The following is a 17,585-nucleotide window of genomic DNA, read 5'->3' as shown; positions in this document are numbered from 1 at the left end:
TGGAGGACATCAGCGTTTTGAGGAGTGGAGTGAGCTGTGCTTAGTTCACATGACGGAACAGTTAACAAACAGTTAATGGCTATGCTGAATATTTGACTCTTGTTTTTCAGCACAAAAGCAATGTTGGCTATGTGTGCAAATTTCTCCTTGGAAAGATCACACATAATCATTCACCTTTTGTGTTTGTAGCCATTTTCTCTGGTCAACTACAGGTTCAGTCCATTTCTTTTTTTTAAAAAAGAAAAACTACTTTCTCTTTTTTAGCATGACCCCAACCAACAGGGAACATACAGAAGATGTGATAACATAACTCTGTGTGCTTATCTCAGTGACAAAAGAAGGGCATTTAGAGTGAGGTCAAGTCCTTGCTGGCCTGGTCAGATAGCGATCTCAAACTGGCTGATCACAACTTCCTTCTATCGAGTTCATCACCATGATGGTTGTCAAGCGTAAATAATGAATGGTCTAGAAATTTGCTTATGCACTATCTCAGTGGACCTCAGAATTAAGAGCCTTGCTGTAATTGCCTATTGGTTGACTATGTAAGAACACTCAAATTGCTGGAATAGGGCATATAATGTAGCTATAATAAGGTATATAAAATATTATCTGTGTGGAACTGCTGAACTTTTCAGCCTGGAAACCATTGAAACTGACATTTTTCTCCAAGAAAAAGCTTTCACTAAACTGTAGATTCTTTTCATAACTCCTAAACTGTTTTCTCTGCCTTTATGGTATTTAATATCAAAAGTTAGCATATGACTAAGAATATCTTACCTAGCATATTTTATTGCGTGCCTGAATGCATTTTGTTTTGTCCCTGGTCTGTTCAGAAGCTCTGACATCTATAAATCCCTTCTGCCGCTTGCTTTCATAAATCCAAAAAAATGAATATTTAGATGAGGTTGAGAAATGCAGATCCAGTAAACGAATTTTGTTTTACTGGACTGACTGGTTCTTATCACTTCTGAACTATGTTCTCTCTTCTGCAAGCATAGATGCTCAGAGCAGGAGTAAGGTTAAAATTAGGTGTTAGCCTCCCCATCGTTAATTTGATGTGTGTTCAGTCGCTAGAGGAAAGAAAGCAGGAAGCCATAGCAATCCTATGCAACCTTAGCCTGGAACTCAATGATAGGGCTAGCAGTGGCACACAGCATGCGGTAGCTTGTCAGGCCCATGTACCTTGGCAGGACTCAGCAGTGCTGCTTTCAACCCTACCAGCCCATTCAGTCTCCTGGCTATCAGTTTACCTGGTAGCTGTGGTAATGCTCTAGCTCAGGGGTTGGCAAGGTTTACCTCGCCTGGGCCGGTTCACTCCAGCAGAGATCCCTCTGCGGGCCAGATCGTGCGCATGCCTAAGTGCACGCGCACGCAATTTTCTGAATCTGCGCAGACGTGATTTTCGGCGTCTGTACGTGCGCAGACGTGATTTCCTGTGCCACAGAAGTGAGGCACCATGCTCCAGTTTAGCGCAGCACGCAGGGACTCACCGAGTGGGCGGCTTGGTTCAGGGGCAGCTCGTGTGCTGGTTAAACGACCCCCTTGAGCCGCTTGTGGCCCATGGGCCCTAGGTTGCCTGCCCCTGCTCTAGTTTCCACCTGCCATTTTGAATTTCCCACAGTGCCCTGGTGGGGAATATTTTTGGCCTGGTGGACTAGATCTCTTATCTTCCCCACCTCACCAACAAGTGGGTGGGACCAGCCACCTGTCAAGCATCTGTTGTCATATTGACATTGGGCGATTGATGGGGGGGGGTCCCATCCACCTGACAAAGCTGGACTGCTGGAGTAGAGAGGTGATAACTACATAAAGCAGCATTGAACTTCCCACACACCAGCTGATGCACAGTGAGTTCAGTCTCGATTTATGCAGGATTCAGGCAGCTAATTTCAGCTACTGGATATGTACCAATAGCAAGCAGGATTGAATTGTAGTCTTCTATGTGCATCTAGGATACTGTTCCTGCTGTTGCTTTTTTAAAAAAAGTGAAAGAAACAACAACCAGCAACCCCAAAACATAAATTCAGACCACACTCACACCTATGATCTTCCCCTGAAGACTGAAATATACAGACCAGGAAATTTATATACCCCACGTGATCATTTTGAGTATATATTTCTGCTCTTAATTCTACTCCACTTGCTTTAGTTATTTCTTTTCTGCTTCTATACTTCATTTTATAATTGATTACAGGGGACATAATCTCCCTTCAGTAAACCAGAGTGCCACTCCTTCAGATAGTTTCAACTTTGTTAATAAACTCCATGTTTCCCTTTCTGTAGATTATAGCCCAGGTCTTCTTGGTGCAAGCTCCTACAGGCCTTGTGAAATTGCATTTCCTTGCAGCCAGGGTCTGGTGCCTTGCCTCCTACACTATCCATACTCTTGTTTCCGTTGCAAGATTGCCGGACTGAACTTTGTGCATTGATTGAGGCTTCCAACTAGGCTAATGAGTGTGAAGTTGTGCTCACATTAGTGAGAGCCCCTTCTTGGACGCTTGAGATTGGGATCAGGGCAATGACAGCCTTGCAATTAGGGCTGTACTTTGACTCAGTTCTAATGGCCACTCCTGCTTCCCCCCTTTCTCTGCCCCAAGGCCAACAAAGTTAGCCTGGCCTCCTCTGGGGGAAAGGCAGGGTGCAAATTTAGACATAACAACAGCAGGTCAGGACAGGGGAACACAGAATTGCTCAGTGACCCCAGCAGATCATCCCTTCTTGCTGTGGACCAAGACTACATCCCAGAATCTTCAGCTGAAAACTGACACTGTGTTTTCATTTCCTTTGGAGTCTTAACCTTGTTGAGAGTGGCACACATGGCATCAGTTGCCTTTGGAGTCTTAACCTTGTTGAGAATGGCACACATGGCATCAGTTTCCTCCTGAGGATTCTGGGATTTGTAGTTGAAATCTCTGGCCAGGAAAAGAATGTCCTGTACGGACTTTGTGAGAGCACACCACCACTTTTGCCACCCCTCCCACACGGTAACTTACTTGGTTGGTTTTGATTATATACCTTCCTCTGACCCTTCTGATTCTCCCCAGACCGATGCCTGTTTTGATACATGTTTGAACCCCTGTGTATTTTGATCTGCACAGCTGCTTCTGGCCTACTTGGTCTGCCAGCTAGCTCACCCCGGGTTGCAGAACCTGTCTTCCTGAAGCTTGACCTTTTTCATGGCCTGACACCATTGTTCCTTGAATCTTGATTAAGATCCCAAACCTGGATTGAAACCAAAGTTGAGCTTGCTCACCTGCCCTGTTCTCAGTGTATGTGTATCTTGCAAGCGAAAATGCCTTAACCATGGTTTGCTTGGTAGAGATACAACACTTAAACATGGTGACTGCAGAGCATGGTATGCAGAGCCACCTCAAACCATGGTTTTGCATCTTGGCTTGTAGTCTTTTGCAGCTCACACTCTCGGGTTTGGTCTTCTGTTTCAAGTAGCTCATAATCCACTAAATAGAGTGTTTTGGCCTTTAAAACAGAACACTAGCAAAAGACAGACGATGATTTTAGAATACCTTTGTTCTATTATTTCTGTTTAGGCATCAAATTAATATTTATATAATAACTTTTCTTTCCTTCCTTTTTTTCTTGCTGCCTGAAGGCCTGAGCTACAATGTCTCAGTGGGATTTGGGAGTAGGTTCTGTTTGACATATGTATTTTTAGTAACTAATCTTAGCGGTGCATTAAATATTGTCACTGCATGTAAATAAATGGAAATGTTATCTGAATGTTTTTCTATATCTGTCAGATTAAGATGTTCAACCGAGTAAGTTAGATGGCCACAAGAGAAATACAGAACACTGTAAAATTATTTTTAATTGGGAGAAATGGTAATAAGGAAGGATACGAGCTAGTTCTGAATATAATCACGGGTTGTGCAGAATGATGGGATTTTGTAGCCTTTTTTTAAAAAAAATGGCAAGCAGTAAGTCGAGACAATTCCCCCCCTTTAACTCAGCAATTATGAGTATGGATATCACCCAGTGTTGCTACTTACATTTTAATTCCGTGAGTGTTGCTATCTGGTTTACGCATTCCAGATCCAACCATCATGGAACACAAAGACACTGATGGTAAATGGAGAAGGCGGACATTCCGAACCCATTCAGGGTTTCTACATCCCTCACGCATTGAAGGACAGCAGGGATGGTAGAGAACAAGCTTTGCATGTAGAAAGTTCCAAGATTTATCCCTCGCACCCCCAATTAAATAACCAGAGTAGATAGACCAATATAGTACACATTTTTTTAGTAGGAGCATTGCAAAACTTATATAGGGAAGGTGGCAAAGTCACCCTTTTGGGGATGCCGTTTTTGACAGTATCCCTGTGACAGGAACTTAATGTACAACAGATCATAGCAAAGATGAGATAAGAGGAACCTAATTTAATTAATACTTGAGTTAAAATGTTTCTTACTTTAGCCATTCAAAATACTGATTCAGATATTTGGAGTGTGACACATGCTAAGCAAGTATGTAGATAAAAACAAAAAGTCTCCTTTTATCCAAGCGTTTGAATCAAGCCAATTGAACTTTTTTTTTTTTTTTGAAGATTCATGAGTTGGTTCCTGCTTTCCTCTTGCATTTGTTAGATCTTTAATTTTAATTAGGACCAGATTCTTGTATGTTCCTCCATCCAGTCTTGTAAAGGAAATGTGTTATGTAACGTAAAGATACCCCTAACCGTTAGGTCCAGTTGCGGACGACTCTGGAGTCACGCGCTCATCTCACTTTATTGGCCGAGGGAGCTGGTGTACAGCTTCCGGGTCATGTGGCCAGCATGACTAAGCCGCTTCTGGCGAACCAGAGCAGTGCATGGAAACGCCATTTACCTTCCCGCCGGAGCGGTACCTATTTATCTACTTGCACTTTGACGTGCTTTCGAACTGCTAGATGGACAGGAGCTAGGACCGAGCAACAGGAGCTCACCCCATCACCTTCTGATCAGCAAGCCCTAGGCTCAGTGGTTTAGAACACAGCGCCACCCGTGTCCCATATAATGTGTTACGTAGTAAGGCTGAAAAACCTCATTGTTAGTCTTTGGAGACCAGGATTAACACCTTCCCCCCCCCTATATTTATAGGGAATTTCCCTCTAGATTTCTGAAGAAGTTACCAAACTATGTTTCCATGCACTAAACCACACAAAATAGATGCACATAATGAACGAGGCAGCAGAAAAGTAAAGGTGCTCAGCCGTCTACTCTCATTTTGAGGTGATAAATGAGAAACCTGTATGACTCTACACCATGCCAACATTGCCCCACTTTCAGGAAGGGGTGACACTTTCCCAGGGAAGAACCCTGGTATAGTAGCAGCCCGCCCGCCCGCCTCTACTGGAGTCAGTAAACATTGGTGGAGAGAGAGCATAATGCATTGTCAGGCAATAGCTCTCCCTAGAATACCTTCGGGGTCACTGTTTTAATACAGAAACATTAGTATAGCTATTCTGAAGGACTAGCTACGTGTTGCATGCAAACACATGAAACAGAGATGGTGCACTTTGTTCCCTTAAAAAAAAGAAAGAGGTAGCTTCCACAGAGGAATATATATATAAAAAACACTTTTGTCCTCCTAGTACAGTATCATGGTTAGAGGCATATGGAAGCAGGGTTTTTTTTAATGGTTTAAATCAGGGGTCAGCAAACTTTTTCAGCAGGGGGCCGGTCCACTGTCCCTCAGACCTTGTGGGGGGCTGGAGTATATTTTGAAGGGGGGGGAATTAACGAATTCCTATGCCCCACATAGGTTATAATGCAACCCAGAGATGCATTATAAATAAAAGGACACATTCTACTCATGTAAAAACTCACTGATTCCCAGACCGTCCGCAGGCCGGATTTAGAAGGTGATTGGGCTAGATCCGGTCCCCGGGCCTTAGTTTGCCTACCCATGGTTTAAATGGTGCAGTAACATTTTAAAAAGTAAAACTGAATGTCAATTTTGGAGGGTCTTGGCAGGCTACAAAAAGACTCTTGACCCATCCGCCCCAGCTGTGTAGGCATTTGCTTGTTTCTCTATTAGAAGGCTTGGGAATGAAGGCTTTGGAATGAAACACGCTGATTTTTAAGAGGGCAAAGTCCAATACAGACTTAATGAAGGACTCATTCAGAATGCTCCAAGATAAAAGCAGAAGAAAACAAATTTTGGTTTTAGAAATCATGGCCTGCAAAAGCAAAAGTCAAACATCCTACAAAAATGAGGAGTTAAAAAGGTCCAAGTAATGCTGTAATAAGAATTTCTCATTAATGGGACAGTGAGTCTAAATAAATAGGTGACAGCAGTAAAATAACAATACTGTAGTCTCACAGCACCATTATCTCAGTAATCTCTTCAACAGCCCAGAAAATCCATTATTACCTAAGCCCACCCAGCGAGTTCAAAGGTGATATGATTTTTGTACTTGAAATCCATAGCACATGCTGTTCCCCATCCACACTCCACCCCTAGCTTGAATTTGCTAATCTATATTGCAGTTGTCAGATATCCATCGTCCATTAAAATGATTTTTATAAATCCTGATAATATCTAGTATATTTCACCTAAGATGCTTGTATTAGTAGGTGCTGTGGTAGAAATTTCCCAAAACACTCTTGCAATATATTCTTACACAGATTGGTATCTTATTCTAATATTCTGTAAATGCAAGTCTGGTTTTTCAGGCCTCTTCTGATAAACCAGCTTGTGCTCATTGGTTTGCTTTTTCAAAGTAGCCCCCTGGCTGAATACCCATTGAAATATACCCAGTGGAGGTATACCCAGATTACTCTTCCTGTCTAAATGTTGCCTATTACCGCTTTTTCCTTTCCGTGAGGCTACATTTTTGTCCAGTTCCCTCCCCCCACCCCATATGAACTATACACAAGCGCCTCAAGATGTGTAAATCATAGGTAGGTCAAAATAGGAGCAACCTCAAAGCAGTATCTTTAATTGTCACAGGAATAATGCTTTTGCACCAGTTTCCTGTTTAAAATGGGCCCTGTATATTGGAAATTCAGCATTTCCAGGATGGTTGTAAGAAAAGGATCCTAGATATATGTTTGCGTGCATTTGTACATATGTGCATGAATTCCTGTCCATGGACCTGACTTCAAAAAACATTCGTTTTTCTGGAAAGCCATTTCTCTCTTCCTCTTCTGGCATTCCATAGACATGCTAAGTAAACACATGGGAGAGAGGCATTGAATGAGCATATTAACACAATTCTAATCAACCTCCAACTCAAGGAGGAACTCAGTGGGAGGAACTTCCTGTTTCTAATGGAGGTTCCCTGTGTGCTTTAGAAACCTGGAGAATCACAGCAGCAACTGAGAAGCAGAACTTGTGTGTTTGTTCCCATTCCCTACTCCCATGTTTACTTATCATGTAGGTTGAATGCCTGAAGAGGAATTCTGTGAACCTCAGGTCTAAACAGAAATATTATCTGTAATAGTATTACTCTTTACACTGAAGATACTTCCATAATTTCTGATAGGGTTGGATTGCAGTTGAACGCATCTAGCTTGTGATTTATTTCTTTAAATTATTGTCAAATGAGGAAACCACATCTTTTAACCAGATGGGCTCATACAAAATGGTCTCATTGGGTTTAATGCAGTTGAACTGTCGTACATATTTTGGCTCATAGCATAGCTTTTCCTTTTCTATAGAGCTACTGAAATATGCCTGTTGGGTGTACACGACGTGTTTATTTAAATGTAGCCGCACTGTTTAAAACATTGCATTAGTAAACTTCTCAGTCGTGTTGGAGAGTTCATGTTTCCATGCCCTCTTACTCGCAGGTGGCAAGGATACCATTACATTCAGTGACCCCGCTATGCCTATTATCCAGAGGTCTCGATCACCATTGCTATCTTTTGCAGATAAGCCACAGCAGAAAACAGAAGGTAAGCATCTGGAGTCATAACAAAAGGGTGGCGTAGGGCGATTCGTCTCTTGTGCCATCGAGTTTGTGTAGGGGAAAATAAGGATGAAGCTGTTTAGAGATACCTGCATTGTCTCATTTTTGCACCACCAGAATAGCATGGGAAACAAGCCCATGGCCACAGGACAGGAAACAATATTCAGTGGTGGCTGGTGAGGCAGCGTTGTGTGTGTGTGTGTGTGTGTGTGTGTGTGTGTCTTTGTCACTCCCCTGGCTTCCAACACCATGGGTCACTGCCACCTACCAAGAGGGTGAGGTATGGTGCAGCATTGTAGCTCCTGTCACCATGCACTACAGTGAGCTTTCCAAACTTTGCCCCTCTCTGTAAGCAGCAGCGAGTCACTGTGTTGGGAAGATGGGAGAACAACAGAGTGTCGGGATCTCCGCTCGGCTCATTTTCTTCCCCCGAGTCCTTCGGAATCGTGTTTAACGACCTGAGCCTTTGCTAAGGCCTCAGGCACATTCTTCAGCAGAGTTTCCAGCACAGGAAAGAGACGAGAGGTTTGGGCTACATTGCAAAGAGTTTTATTTCTAAGCTACGCAGACAGAAAAGACATCCTCTCTCTATGAAAGCAGAGGGCAACTGAACAAAGGACCAGGAAACCACTAACGTCACATCCCGTCTCCTCTCCCGTGAGCCTTCCAACAGCCTGGAAGGTCTCTGGAATGTAAACAGAGCCTTGTGACTCCAAGCAGCTGCACAGTGATAAGAACAGAAACTAACACAGAGTGCCTAAATTTTGCATGATCCAATCCAGAATTTGGGTGATCACTTGCAAGAGCAGGAACTGCAGAACAGACTCCTCCCATGCGGGTTGGGGCTTTTCATGTTGCTCTTGTCGTAGCTGTACTGTAGCAATTCACCTGCTGCCACTACGGTGTAAGGAGACCGCATTCTGCACAATGGCATGGCGGTCTGGAAGGGGTAGAATTCTGAGTCATGCTGCTTTAGGCCAGAGGCAGGACGTCACTTCGGAAAAATCCCTGCACAAAGTAAAGCACCACATCAGGGAGAAAGGTTTGGCATGGCCTCCCCCTGATGTGGTAGCTTCTCCCAGAAGAAATTTTCTAATGTTGATAACTGTTAAAAAATAATAATTGACTCCCCATCTCTGGTCTGAGGTAGTGCAATCCAGAATCGTATCACCTCATTCTGTGCAAAGTGTAAAAGGGATGTGTTAACACAGGCTGAAATCCTACACAGTGGTACCTTGGGTTGCATACGCCTCAGGTTACATACTCCGCTAACGCAGAAATAGTGCTTCAGGTTAAGAACTTTGCTTCAGGATGAGAACAGAAATCGTGCTCCGGTGGTGCAGCAGCAGCAGGAGGCCCCATTAGCTAAAGTGGTGCTTCAGGTTAAGAACAGTTTCAGGTTACGAACGGACCTCCGGAACGAATTAAGTACTTAACCCGAGGTACCACTGTACATGTTTACCTGGGATTGAGTCCCACTTACTTACTTCTGACAAGACATGTATAGGATGTCTTGCACTAGAAATCCATGTTTGGTCAAAAGGACTGGTTTAGGTCAAATTAAAGAAGAATAATTTATCAGATTGTTTGAGGGGTGAGGTATTCTAGCCACTCCCAAGTATGTAAATGAAGCAGATTTTCATCCAACCATACTTGCAATTTCCTTGAATTTAAAATTAGCAATTGAGGAAGTCGAGAAACATTATGGGTGTACCAAAAACGGGCACAAACAGGAAAACACTAGCATGGGGATGATAGTTCCAATTTGACTGGGTTGGGGAGCAGAGAGTTCCTTGTCAGGCAGTGTTAGCTGATTGTCTCCCGCAGCTCAGCTATTGTCTTCATGAGTCAAGGGAATGGGCAAGTCTGAACGGAAAAATACAAATATTTTATTTATATGTGGCCAACACTATTTAAAGTTCATACAATGTTGGCCTTCCTTTCTAATTCTTATTCACGCAGGTCTGATGCACAGCATACAGTTCGTACTACTTCCTCACAGTAATTAGAACATGGCTTTTCTTTGATTTTTTTTTTATTATTAATCTATTGCAATGTCAGATAAAATCTGACTCCAAGGTTGATTTAGTTCCATGAACCTGGCAAACTGATTTGCTTTTCTCCTCTAGTAGAAAATAAGCGTAATTTGAAGTAGCCTATTAACCATTCCATCATAAAATATTGCAAGTAGACTAACCCCAATTATCTAACAGGCTCCAGGGACAATCATTCCATCAAACTAACAAGTAAGCAAACTTTTCTCCACACCTTACTGCCCTCTCGGAGTCTGATCTGGAGGTCCCTCATGTATCTTAATGCATTTGGATCAGCTATAATCAAGGCTGTTTGTACATTAAGCACACATTTTGCACTAAGAAAATTAGAAATTCAGCATTTAATAATATGAGCATGTGGTTACTTTGCATACTGCTATTCAGTTTTGCACAGTCCATTCTGATCACAGTATTGGAATTTGAAATGGTGTGGCAGGAAAGGTTTGGGATAGAACGCCTTTACAGTGGTACCTCGGTTTACATACGCTTCAGGTTACAGACTCTGCTAACCCAGAAATAGTGCTTCAGGTTAAGAACTTTGCTTCAGTATAAGAACAGAAATCGTGCTCCGGTGGTGCGGCGGCAGCAGGAGGCCCCATTAGCTAAAGTGGTGCTTCAGGTTAAGAACAGTTTCAGGTTAAGAACGGACCTCCGAAACGAATTAAATACTTAACCCGAGGTACCACTGTATATGAATAAATTCTAATTCCTGTTTTGTATGACTTTATATCACTGTTTTATTCGTTTTAAGATGAATGTTCAAGGATACTTTTTACAGAATATTATACTGTACACTGCATAGAGAGTTTTAAAATATTAAGTATATTATGTTGTTGTTTAGTCGTTTAGTTGTGTCCGACTCTTTGTGACCCCATGGACCAGAGCACGCCAGGCACTCCTGTCTTCCACTGCCTCCCGCAGTTTGGTCAAACTCATGCTGGTAGCATCAGAAACACTGTCCAGCCATCTCGTCCTCTGTCGTCCCCTTCTCCTTGTGCCCGTCATCTTTCCCAACATCAGGGTCTTTTCAAGGGAGTCTTCTCTTTTCATGAGGTGGCCAGAGTATTGGAGCCTCAGCTTCAGGATCTGTCCTTCCAGTGAGCACTCAGGGCTGATTTCCTTCAGAATGGATACGTTTGATCTTCTTGCTGTCCATGGGACTCTCAAGAGTCTCCTCCAGCACCAGAATTCAAAAGCATCAATTCTTCGGCAATCAGCCTTCTTTGTGGTCCAGCTCTCACTTCCATACATCACTACTGGGAAAACCATAGCTTTAACTATAACTATAATAAGACTATACGTATAATAACTATAAATAGATTGTAAGTGTTTTAAAATAAATAGAAGATACACAGAAATGGGAAGTGAGGGTCCACAAGCTTCCTATGCATTTCTGTGGCTGTTCTGATTCGATCAAAATTACGCTTTTGTATTTTTTAATTCCGTGAATGAGCTGGATTTTCATCTTTAAAAGTGGCTAGGCTTGGCAATTCTTTTGGAGCCAACTATGTAGTGGAACTTGTAGATAAAGAGAGATCACGGGCAGCTTGTTCCCGTTACCCATGCTGCCCTCAGCCAAGTTCATGGAACCAAATAAACCTTTGCAGTCATAATTTATTCTCTGTTGATAAATCACACGTGAACTTACCCAAGTAGGAGATCTATGTGTTGTGTATGCTCAGGTCCTCTCGCTCCATTAAAAGTGCATGAGACAGAGCAGAGATGCACTCGCTAGCCTTACTCCCTCGGTCAGATCTGCAGGTTCACTGCTCTCCATGCGCTTGAAAGAAGAAGCCTATGGTAGTTCTTGGAAACTTCTGTGCCGGATTTGTTGTTGTTGTTGTTGTCGTTTAGTCGTGTCCGACTCTTCGTGACCCCATGGACCAGAGCACGCCAGGCACTCCTGTCTTCCACTGCCTCCCGCAGTTTGGTCAGACTCATGTTTGTAGCTTCGAGAACACTGTCCAACCATCTCATCCTCTGTCGTCCCCTTCTCCTTCTGCCCTCAATCTTTCCCAGCATCAGTGTCTTCTCCAGGGAGTCTTCTCTTCTCATGAGGTGGCCAAAGTACTGGAGCCTCAGCTTCACGATCTGTCCTTCCAGTGAGCACTCAGGGCTGATTTCATTCAGAATGGATAGGTTTGATCTTCTTGCAGTCCATGGGACTCTCAAGAGTCTCCACCAGCACCATAATTCAAAAGCATCAATTCTTCGGCGATCAGCCTTCCTTATGGTCCAGCTCTCACTTCCATACATCACTACTGGGAAAACCATGGCTTTAACTATACGAACCTTTGTTGTCAAGGTGACGTCTCTACTTCTCAAGATGCTGTCTAGGCCTGTCACTGCTTTTCTCCCAAGAAGCAGGCGTCTTTCAATTTCGTGGCTTCTGTCACCATCTGCAGTGATCATGGAGCCCAAGAAAGTAAAATCTCTCACTGCCTCCATTTCTTCCCCTTCTATTTGCCAGGAGGTGATGGGACCAGTGGCCATGATCTTCGTTTTTTTGATGTTGAGCCTCAGACCATATTTTGCGCTCTCCTCTTTCACCCTCATTAAAAGGTTCTTTAATTCCTCCTCACTTTCTGCCATCAAGGTTAGAATCCTGTAAAATAATGGTTCTCATTCACAGCAAAGCCTCTGGAGTACCAGGGCTGGCCCAAGGGATTTTGGCCCCTGAGGCATAGCAGAAAATGGCAGGGCCCTACTGGCCAGGGAAGAAAGGCAAAGACCTACATCAGGAACAAGCGGGGTATAAAGTTTTATATTAGGAACAAGGCAGGAGTGCACCCACAGAAGCCGCGGGCGAGGCATCCCTTGGGGGCCAGATCTGCTGCCGCCTGAGGCAGTCACCTCACCTTGCCTCATTGGTGGGTCGGCCCTGATGAGTACAGCGGGCTCCCTGCTGCAAGTATTCAGTCCTTCAGCATGCGAGCAGGAGGAGGGCCAAATATTGGGGACATGGTGGAGGGGATGGGGCCAGCCACCCAGCCTTTCTTTGCTCTTCCTCACGTGACTCTAATAACATTGGGGAACTGAATGCAAAAATTGGTGTCATGTGTGCTGTGATTCTGCCAGAGTGCACACGAGGTGTTGGATGTTGAATTCAGCTTGATGAGAATCTCAGCAGCTTTCAGGCATCAGAACTTGTTAATGGGAACACGAAATCTAAGGGTTTAGGGTTCAGCACAATTCTCATAAGACCTTCTACTTCAGAACTGAGGTGACGGATCAGATGTCAAAACACCCCCCTTCAAAACAGCTCTGCATATGGGAATTAGAACTCTTCAGAGTTGACGTTTGTTAGCTCTACACACAGAGAGAGTTAATGCTGTAAGAGGGGGTTCAAAATGCAGGTCCTGCACTTGTTTTCGGAGGTGCTACAGTGTGTGAGTTGATATCCTATGCCAGTGGTTTCCAACCAGTGTGCCATGGCACCCTGGGGTGCCTTGAATGATGGCCAGAGGTGCTGCGGGCAACACTGGCCTCTGTCCCTCTTTCTTTCTCTCCCTCATCTGATGCCCTTTCAAGTCTCTGCCTCCCCAAGGTTTGCACAGCTGTTGATTGCAGCAGCCCTGGCTATAAGCTCCACAGGCAAATGGTGCCTCTGGGAGGCACCTCTCTTTGAGGGCAGGAGGCATCTCAGAGACCAGGAAGGGTGTTTGAAAAAGGGTGAGAGGCTGCCACCTCTGCAGGCAAGGGGTGACATAAATGAGCTCCCAAGCCCCACAGGGGTGCCGCAGAAAGAATGTACAGTGGTACCTCAGGTTACATACGCTTCAGGTTACCGACTCCGCTAACCCAGAAATAGTACCTCAGGTTAAGAACAGAAATCGTGCTCTGGCGGCGTGGCAGCAGCAGGAGGCCCCATTAGCTAAAGTGGTGCTTCAGGTTAAGAACAGTTTTAGGTTAAGAACAGACCTCCGGAACGAATTTAGTACTTAACCCGAGATACCACTGTAGTTGGTTAAGGGAGCTGTGGACTCAGAAAGGTTGAAAACCTCTGTCCTATGCTCTTTCTGAATTCTCGAGTTGTTTTGAAGAGCAACATACAGAAGGTAGTGGCAGAAATAGAGCCTTCCCAACCACCTCATTACACTGTGATGCTCTTTGCTATCCTTTGCTTATTATTTATTAAGTTGTTCTGTTCTGCAGTTAGCATTTCCAATGGGAAGTAAAACTTTCTTCGCTTAATTTCTCATACTTTTTCTGTCCCTCTACTTTGTTTTTCCTTTTCATTTTTTCCTCCACACTCCCCTGTTTTATCTGCCCCCAAATATTAAAAATACAGCACTTAAACGGTGGTCATACTAATTAATACTCAAGAGATTCAGACATCTTGACTGTAACTTCAGGCTGTCTCCAGACTCAATGTAATTGGGGTTTGTTTTTTAAAGAGTGTGTTACATGAATTCAAGTAAGTGTCAGTTCAGCTTTGTTTCCATACTAAACTTCCTCCCAACCTGAAAATTTAAGGTCTAGTCTAGTTCCTTCTCTCATCACTTCTTCCCACACTTCTGGGAATGGCAAGGTTGGGTATATGCTTCGCTTCCATGGGGCTGGTGTCCCGGCAGGACAGAGATCACAATGTAGTGGGATGAGGAACAAAATTATTGGCACATGTTTTCTGTGGAGTAACTTTGAAGGAGCCACATAGAAGATGCTTTTGAGAGTAATGTGTAAGTGGGAACGTGAATTGAATGGGAAATGCCGTTGTGGAATGTGAGCCGCTGGGCTAGGTCAGATGAGAGCCAGTGTGGTGTAGTGGTTGAGAGCGGTAGACTCATAATCTGGTGAACCGGGTTCGCTTCCCCGCTCCTCCACATGCAGCTGCTGGGTGACCTTGGGCTAGTCACACTTCTCTGAAGTCTCTCAGCCCCACTCACCTCACAGAGTGTTTGTTGTGGGGGAGGAAGGGAAAGGAGAATGTTAGCCACTTTGAGACTCCTTCGGGTAGTGATAAAGCGGGATATCAAATCCAAAACTCTTCTTCTACTACTGATAATTGCTGTAATAAACCATAGGGTTTTAGACTGAGAATTATACGCCCACCCACTTCTTCCTCCTTTCTCTTACGTGTCACAATTTAAAACTCCCTGGAGTTTGTTAAACCACAATTTGTTAAACCGTTATATTTGAACCGGGAAACTGGTTTAATCTCAAGACTACTTACCAGGATATGAAACCAGATGCTCATCCAGGAGCAGGAAATGCATGAACACAACACTTGTTCTTGTTACATCTGAACCCACCCATGGAGTGAAATAGCAGACTAAGGACTAGGTGATTCTTAGAGACTTTTTTGGACATTCAAAGGCAGCAATAAGAAAAGATTGAATAGTGTGTAACCCTCCTCATTCTTCTGAGTATTGTCTGAAGGGAGAGATCTTCTTCAAATCCTCTGTGTTGAGATTTATACTCTTGCCCCTACATCTCATTGTGGATGAGACCTTTTCTGCTTAGTTCAAAATATCTAAAGAGGTCATTCCTGAAAAGGGTGTAATGCCTGAGGACAGGCTTAAAGACAATTCACTGTCTTGTGTTATGGAGGTCCCTGCTTCTTGGTCCCCTCCAAACCTGGAACTGTGCTTTATATCTACATAAATGTGATGCTTCCCCATTTTTCTCTTCTAGAAGAAACCAGAGAACAAGAGGAAACGTGTGCCGTTAAAACAGAATTGACACTCCCAGAAAAAACGGCTACAGTTTCTGATGATTCCTGCACAAACCAAAACAACGGTAACAAAACCAATCATTTTCATCCATCATTACCCCAGTTTCCTTCTGAGGAAGACGGTGCAAATGGGTTTGGGAATGAAATCATTAAGCTGACAGAGGAGCAGGCAGCTGCAGAGCTGGAAGGGAGCAGAGCAGAATGTTTGACAGAGAGCCAGGCAGCAGGTCAGCCAGAGCTCAGCAGCTCATCCGAAGGCGAATCCCCCTTGCCCAGCCCTCCTCCCTTTGACTCCACAGAGCCCTGCAACCTCCGGGAGAACAAACACACAAACGAGAAGCAAGCCGTGGAAGAAGAGACAGGAACCTCGGAAAGCGACACTGAGAATCTTTGTGACAAAAAGGATGAAAGCGGTGACACAGCGAACGCCGAGGATGATGAAAAGCAGATTCCCCCAACTCCAGATTTCAGTGACATTCCAGATAATGTACCTGCAGCTGTGACAGTTACAGACAGTGCTCCTGATCTGGGCTCACCGTGACTCACTTTGATTGTTTTCAGAAAGGATGTGATTCCAGTCTCTTCAAGCTTCTCCCAGCTGCTTCCTTGTTGGTCTGTCGAGAAAGATCCCCTAACACACACACCACACACACACACACACACACACACACACACACACCCTGCATCCAACACTTTGGTATGTGCAAACAAACATACCCTAGAGAAATGTGAAAAAAAGGAGCAGGACTAAAATGATGGCTTTCAGAATTTTGCCCTCTGCTATTTGCTGCGATTAACGTTATTAGATAGAGTGACATAATTGAGAATAATGGGACTTAGCACCCCATCATTATGCTTGATCACGTCAGTTACATCTCTGCCTCTTCAGTATGTATAATTTTTGGTGCAGTGCCTGTTTGAATGTATCTTAAGAGCCTGGAACGTCAAGGGGGGGTAGAGAGAGTTGCCTTTGGTGAAGCCGACAGAGTCAGAAATGGTAAAACATAAAGGCTTCAATGAACAAGCTTTTGGTTTCTCAGGGTGGGGGGTGATTCTTCCTGGCACACACAGTTTAATACTAAACAGCAAATTGCCTTGATATAACTGGTGGCTGTATATACACCGTGTCTGGTCATCGGATTAATTACTTGCAGACACACAAACACACAGCCTATTTTGCTGTTTCTATTTTGAAGGAGCTTTTTCCAGTAAGTACTAAGGCACAACAGCGTATTGACAAGGCTGGCCTTGCTGGCCATGCATGTACTACCACCCCTCCCTCTTTCCCCTTATTCTGTCCCCTCTTCCTTGCAAACTGTGAGCTCTCTCCCTCTCTCCCTTTTCCTTTCCCCCTTTCTCCACTTCTCTCTACTTTGCCGCAACTTCAGTTCTTGACTTTCCGCATCTCTCTTATGGCTCACACTTTGGGTTGTATCAAATGGAGTTCGTCTGGCCTAGAAATGGAAGTTGAACTTCGTCCATGTCAGAATGACGTCTTTTTGAGCTTAAACCAGGGAAGAGTTGGAAGTCGGATGCCTTCTCTGCTTTCATTTGAGCAGCGTTTAAACTCAAAAGGTACACCTGTGCAGAAGGGAAGTATATACTTTTCTTTCCCTTCTGATCCATTAGCCTTGTGGATAATAGTTGAAATTACTCTTTTCTCGTAGCCATTTTCTCTCTTCAATTCTTCCCGTGGTGGCAATCAATTAGCTTCCGGTGGGAGAGAGTCTTTAGGGCTTCTTGGGCCTGCTGAGCAAAGCTTTCCATAGCCTACTTCCACTGATTCTGAAGTGTTTCCTTGCGGTTCCTGGTAGGACAATGGCTGTGTAATATTTATTGTGGATATTTTGCAGCTGTGGAGCTAAAGGGAGGCCTGATTTTTGGTTTGGTTCCCCACCCCCCACCCCCAATAAGAAACAATCTCAGCAGCTGTAGAGCTTGTCTGGGC

At 44.0% G+C, this 17,585-nt stretch overlaps 1 protein-coding gene across 7 annotated transcripts in view; it reads left to right on the top strand.

The window, feature by feature from the left end:
- CCDC149 (coiled-coil domain containing 149) overlaps positions 1–17,518 on the top strand; it is a 59,248-nt gene extending 41,730 nt beyond the window's left edge. For 5 of the 7 annotated variants that reach the window (XM_053402374.1, XM_053402372.1, XM_053402376.1 and 2 more), the window contains 3 exons: positions 3,611–3,643; positions 7,791–7,895; positions 15,598–17,518. In XM_053402374.1, coding sequence (XP_053258349.1) covers positions 3,611–3,643; positions 7,791–7,895; positions 15,598–16,178 — 719 coding nt within the window. In that variant the 3' untranslated portion in view covers positions 16,179–17,518. The remainder of the gene's footprint in view (positions 1–3,610; positions 3,644–7,790; positions 7,896–15,597) is intronic. The other 2 variants (XM_053402377.1, XM_053402373.1) reach the window with 2 other exon arrangements.
- Positions 17,519–17,585: the final 67 nt, after the last annotated feature.

This window comes from Podarcis raffonei, chromosome 9, assembly GCF_027172205.1.
Source record: "Podarcis raffonei isolate rPodRaf1 chromosome 9, rPodRaf1.pri, whole genome shotgun sequence".
Lineage (NCBI taxonomy): Eukaryota > Metazoa > Chordata > Lepidosauria > Squamata > Lacertidae > Podarcis > Podarcis raffonei.
Note: the sequence above shows the minus strand (reverse complement) of the source record. Positions and strands in the feature narration are given on the sequence as shown.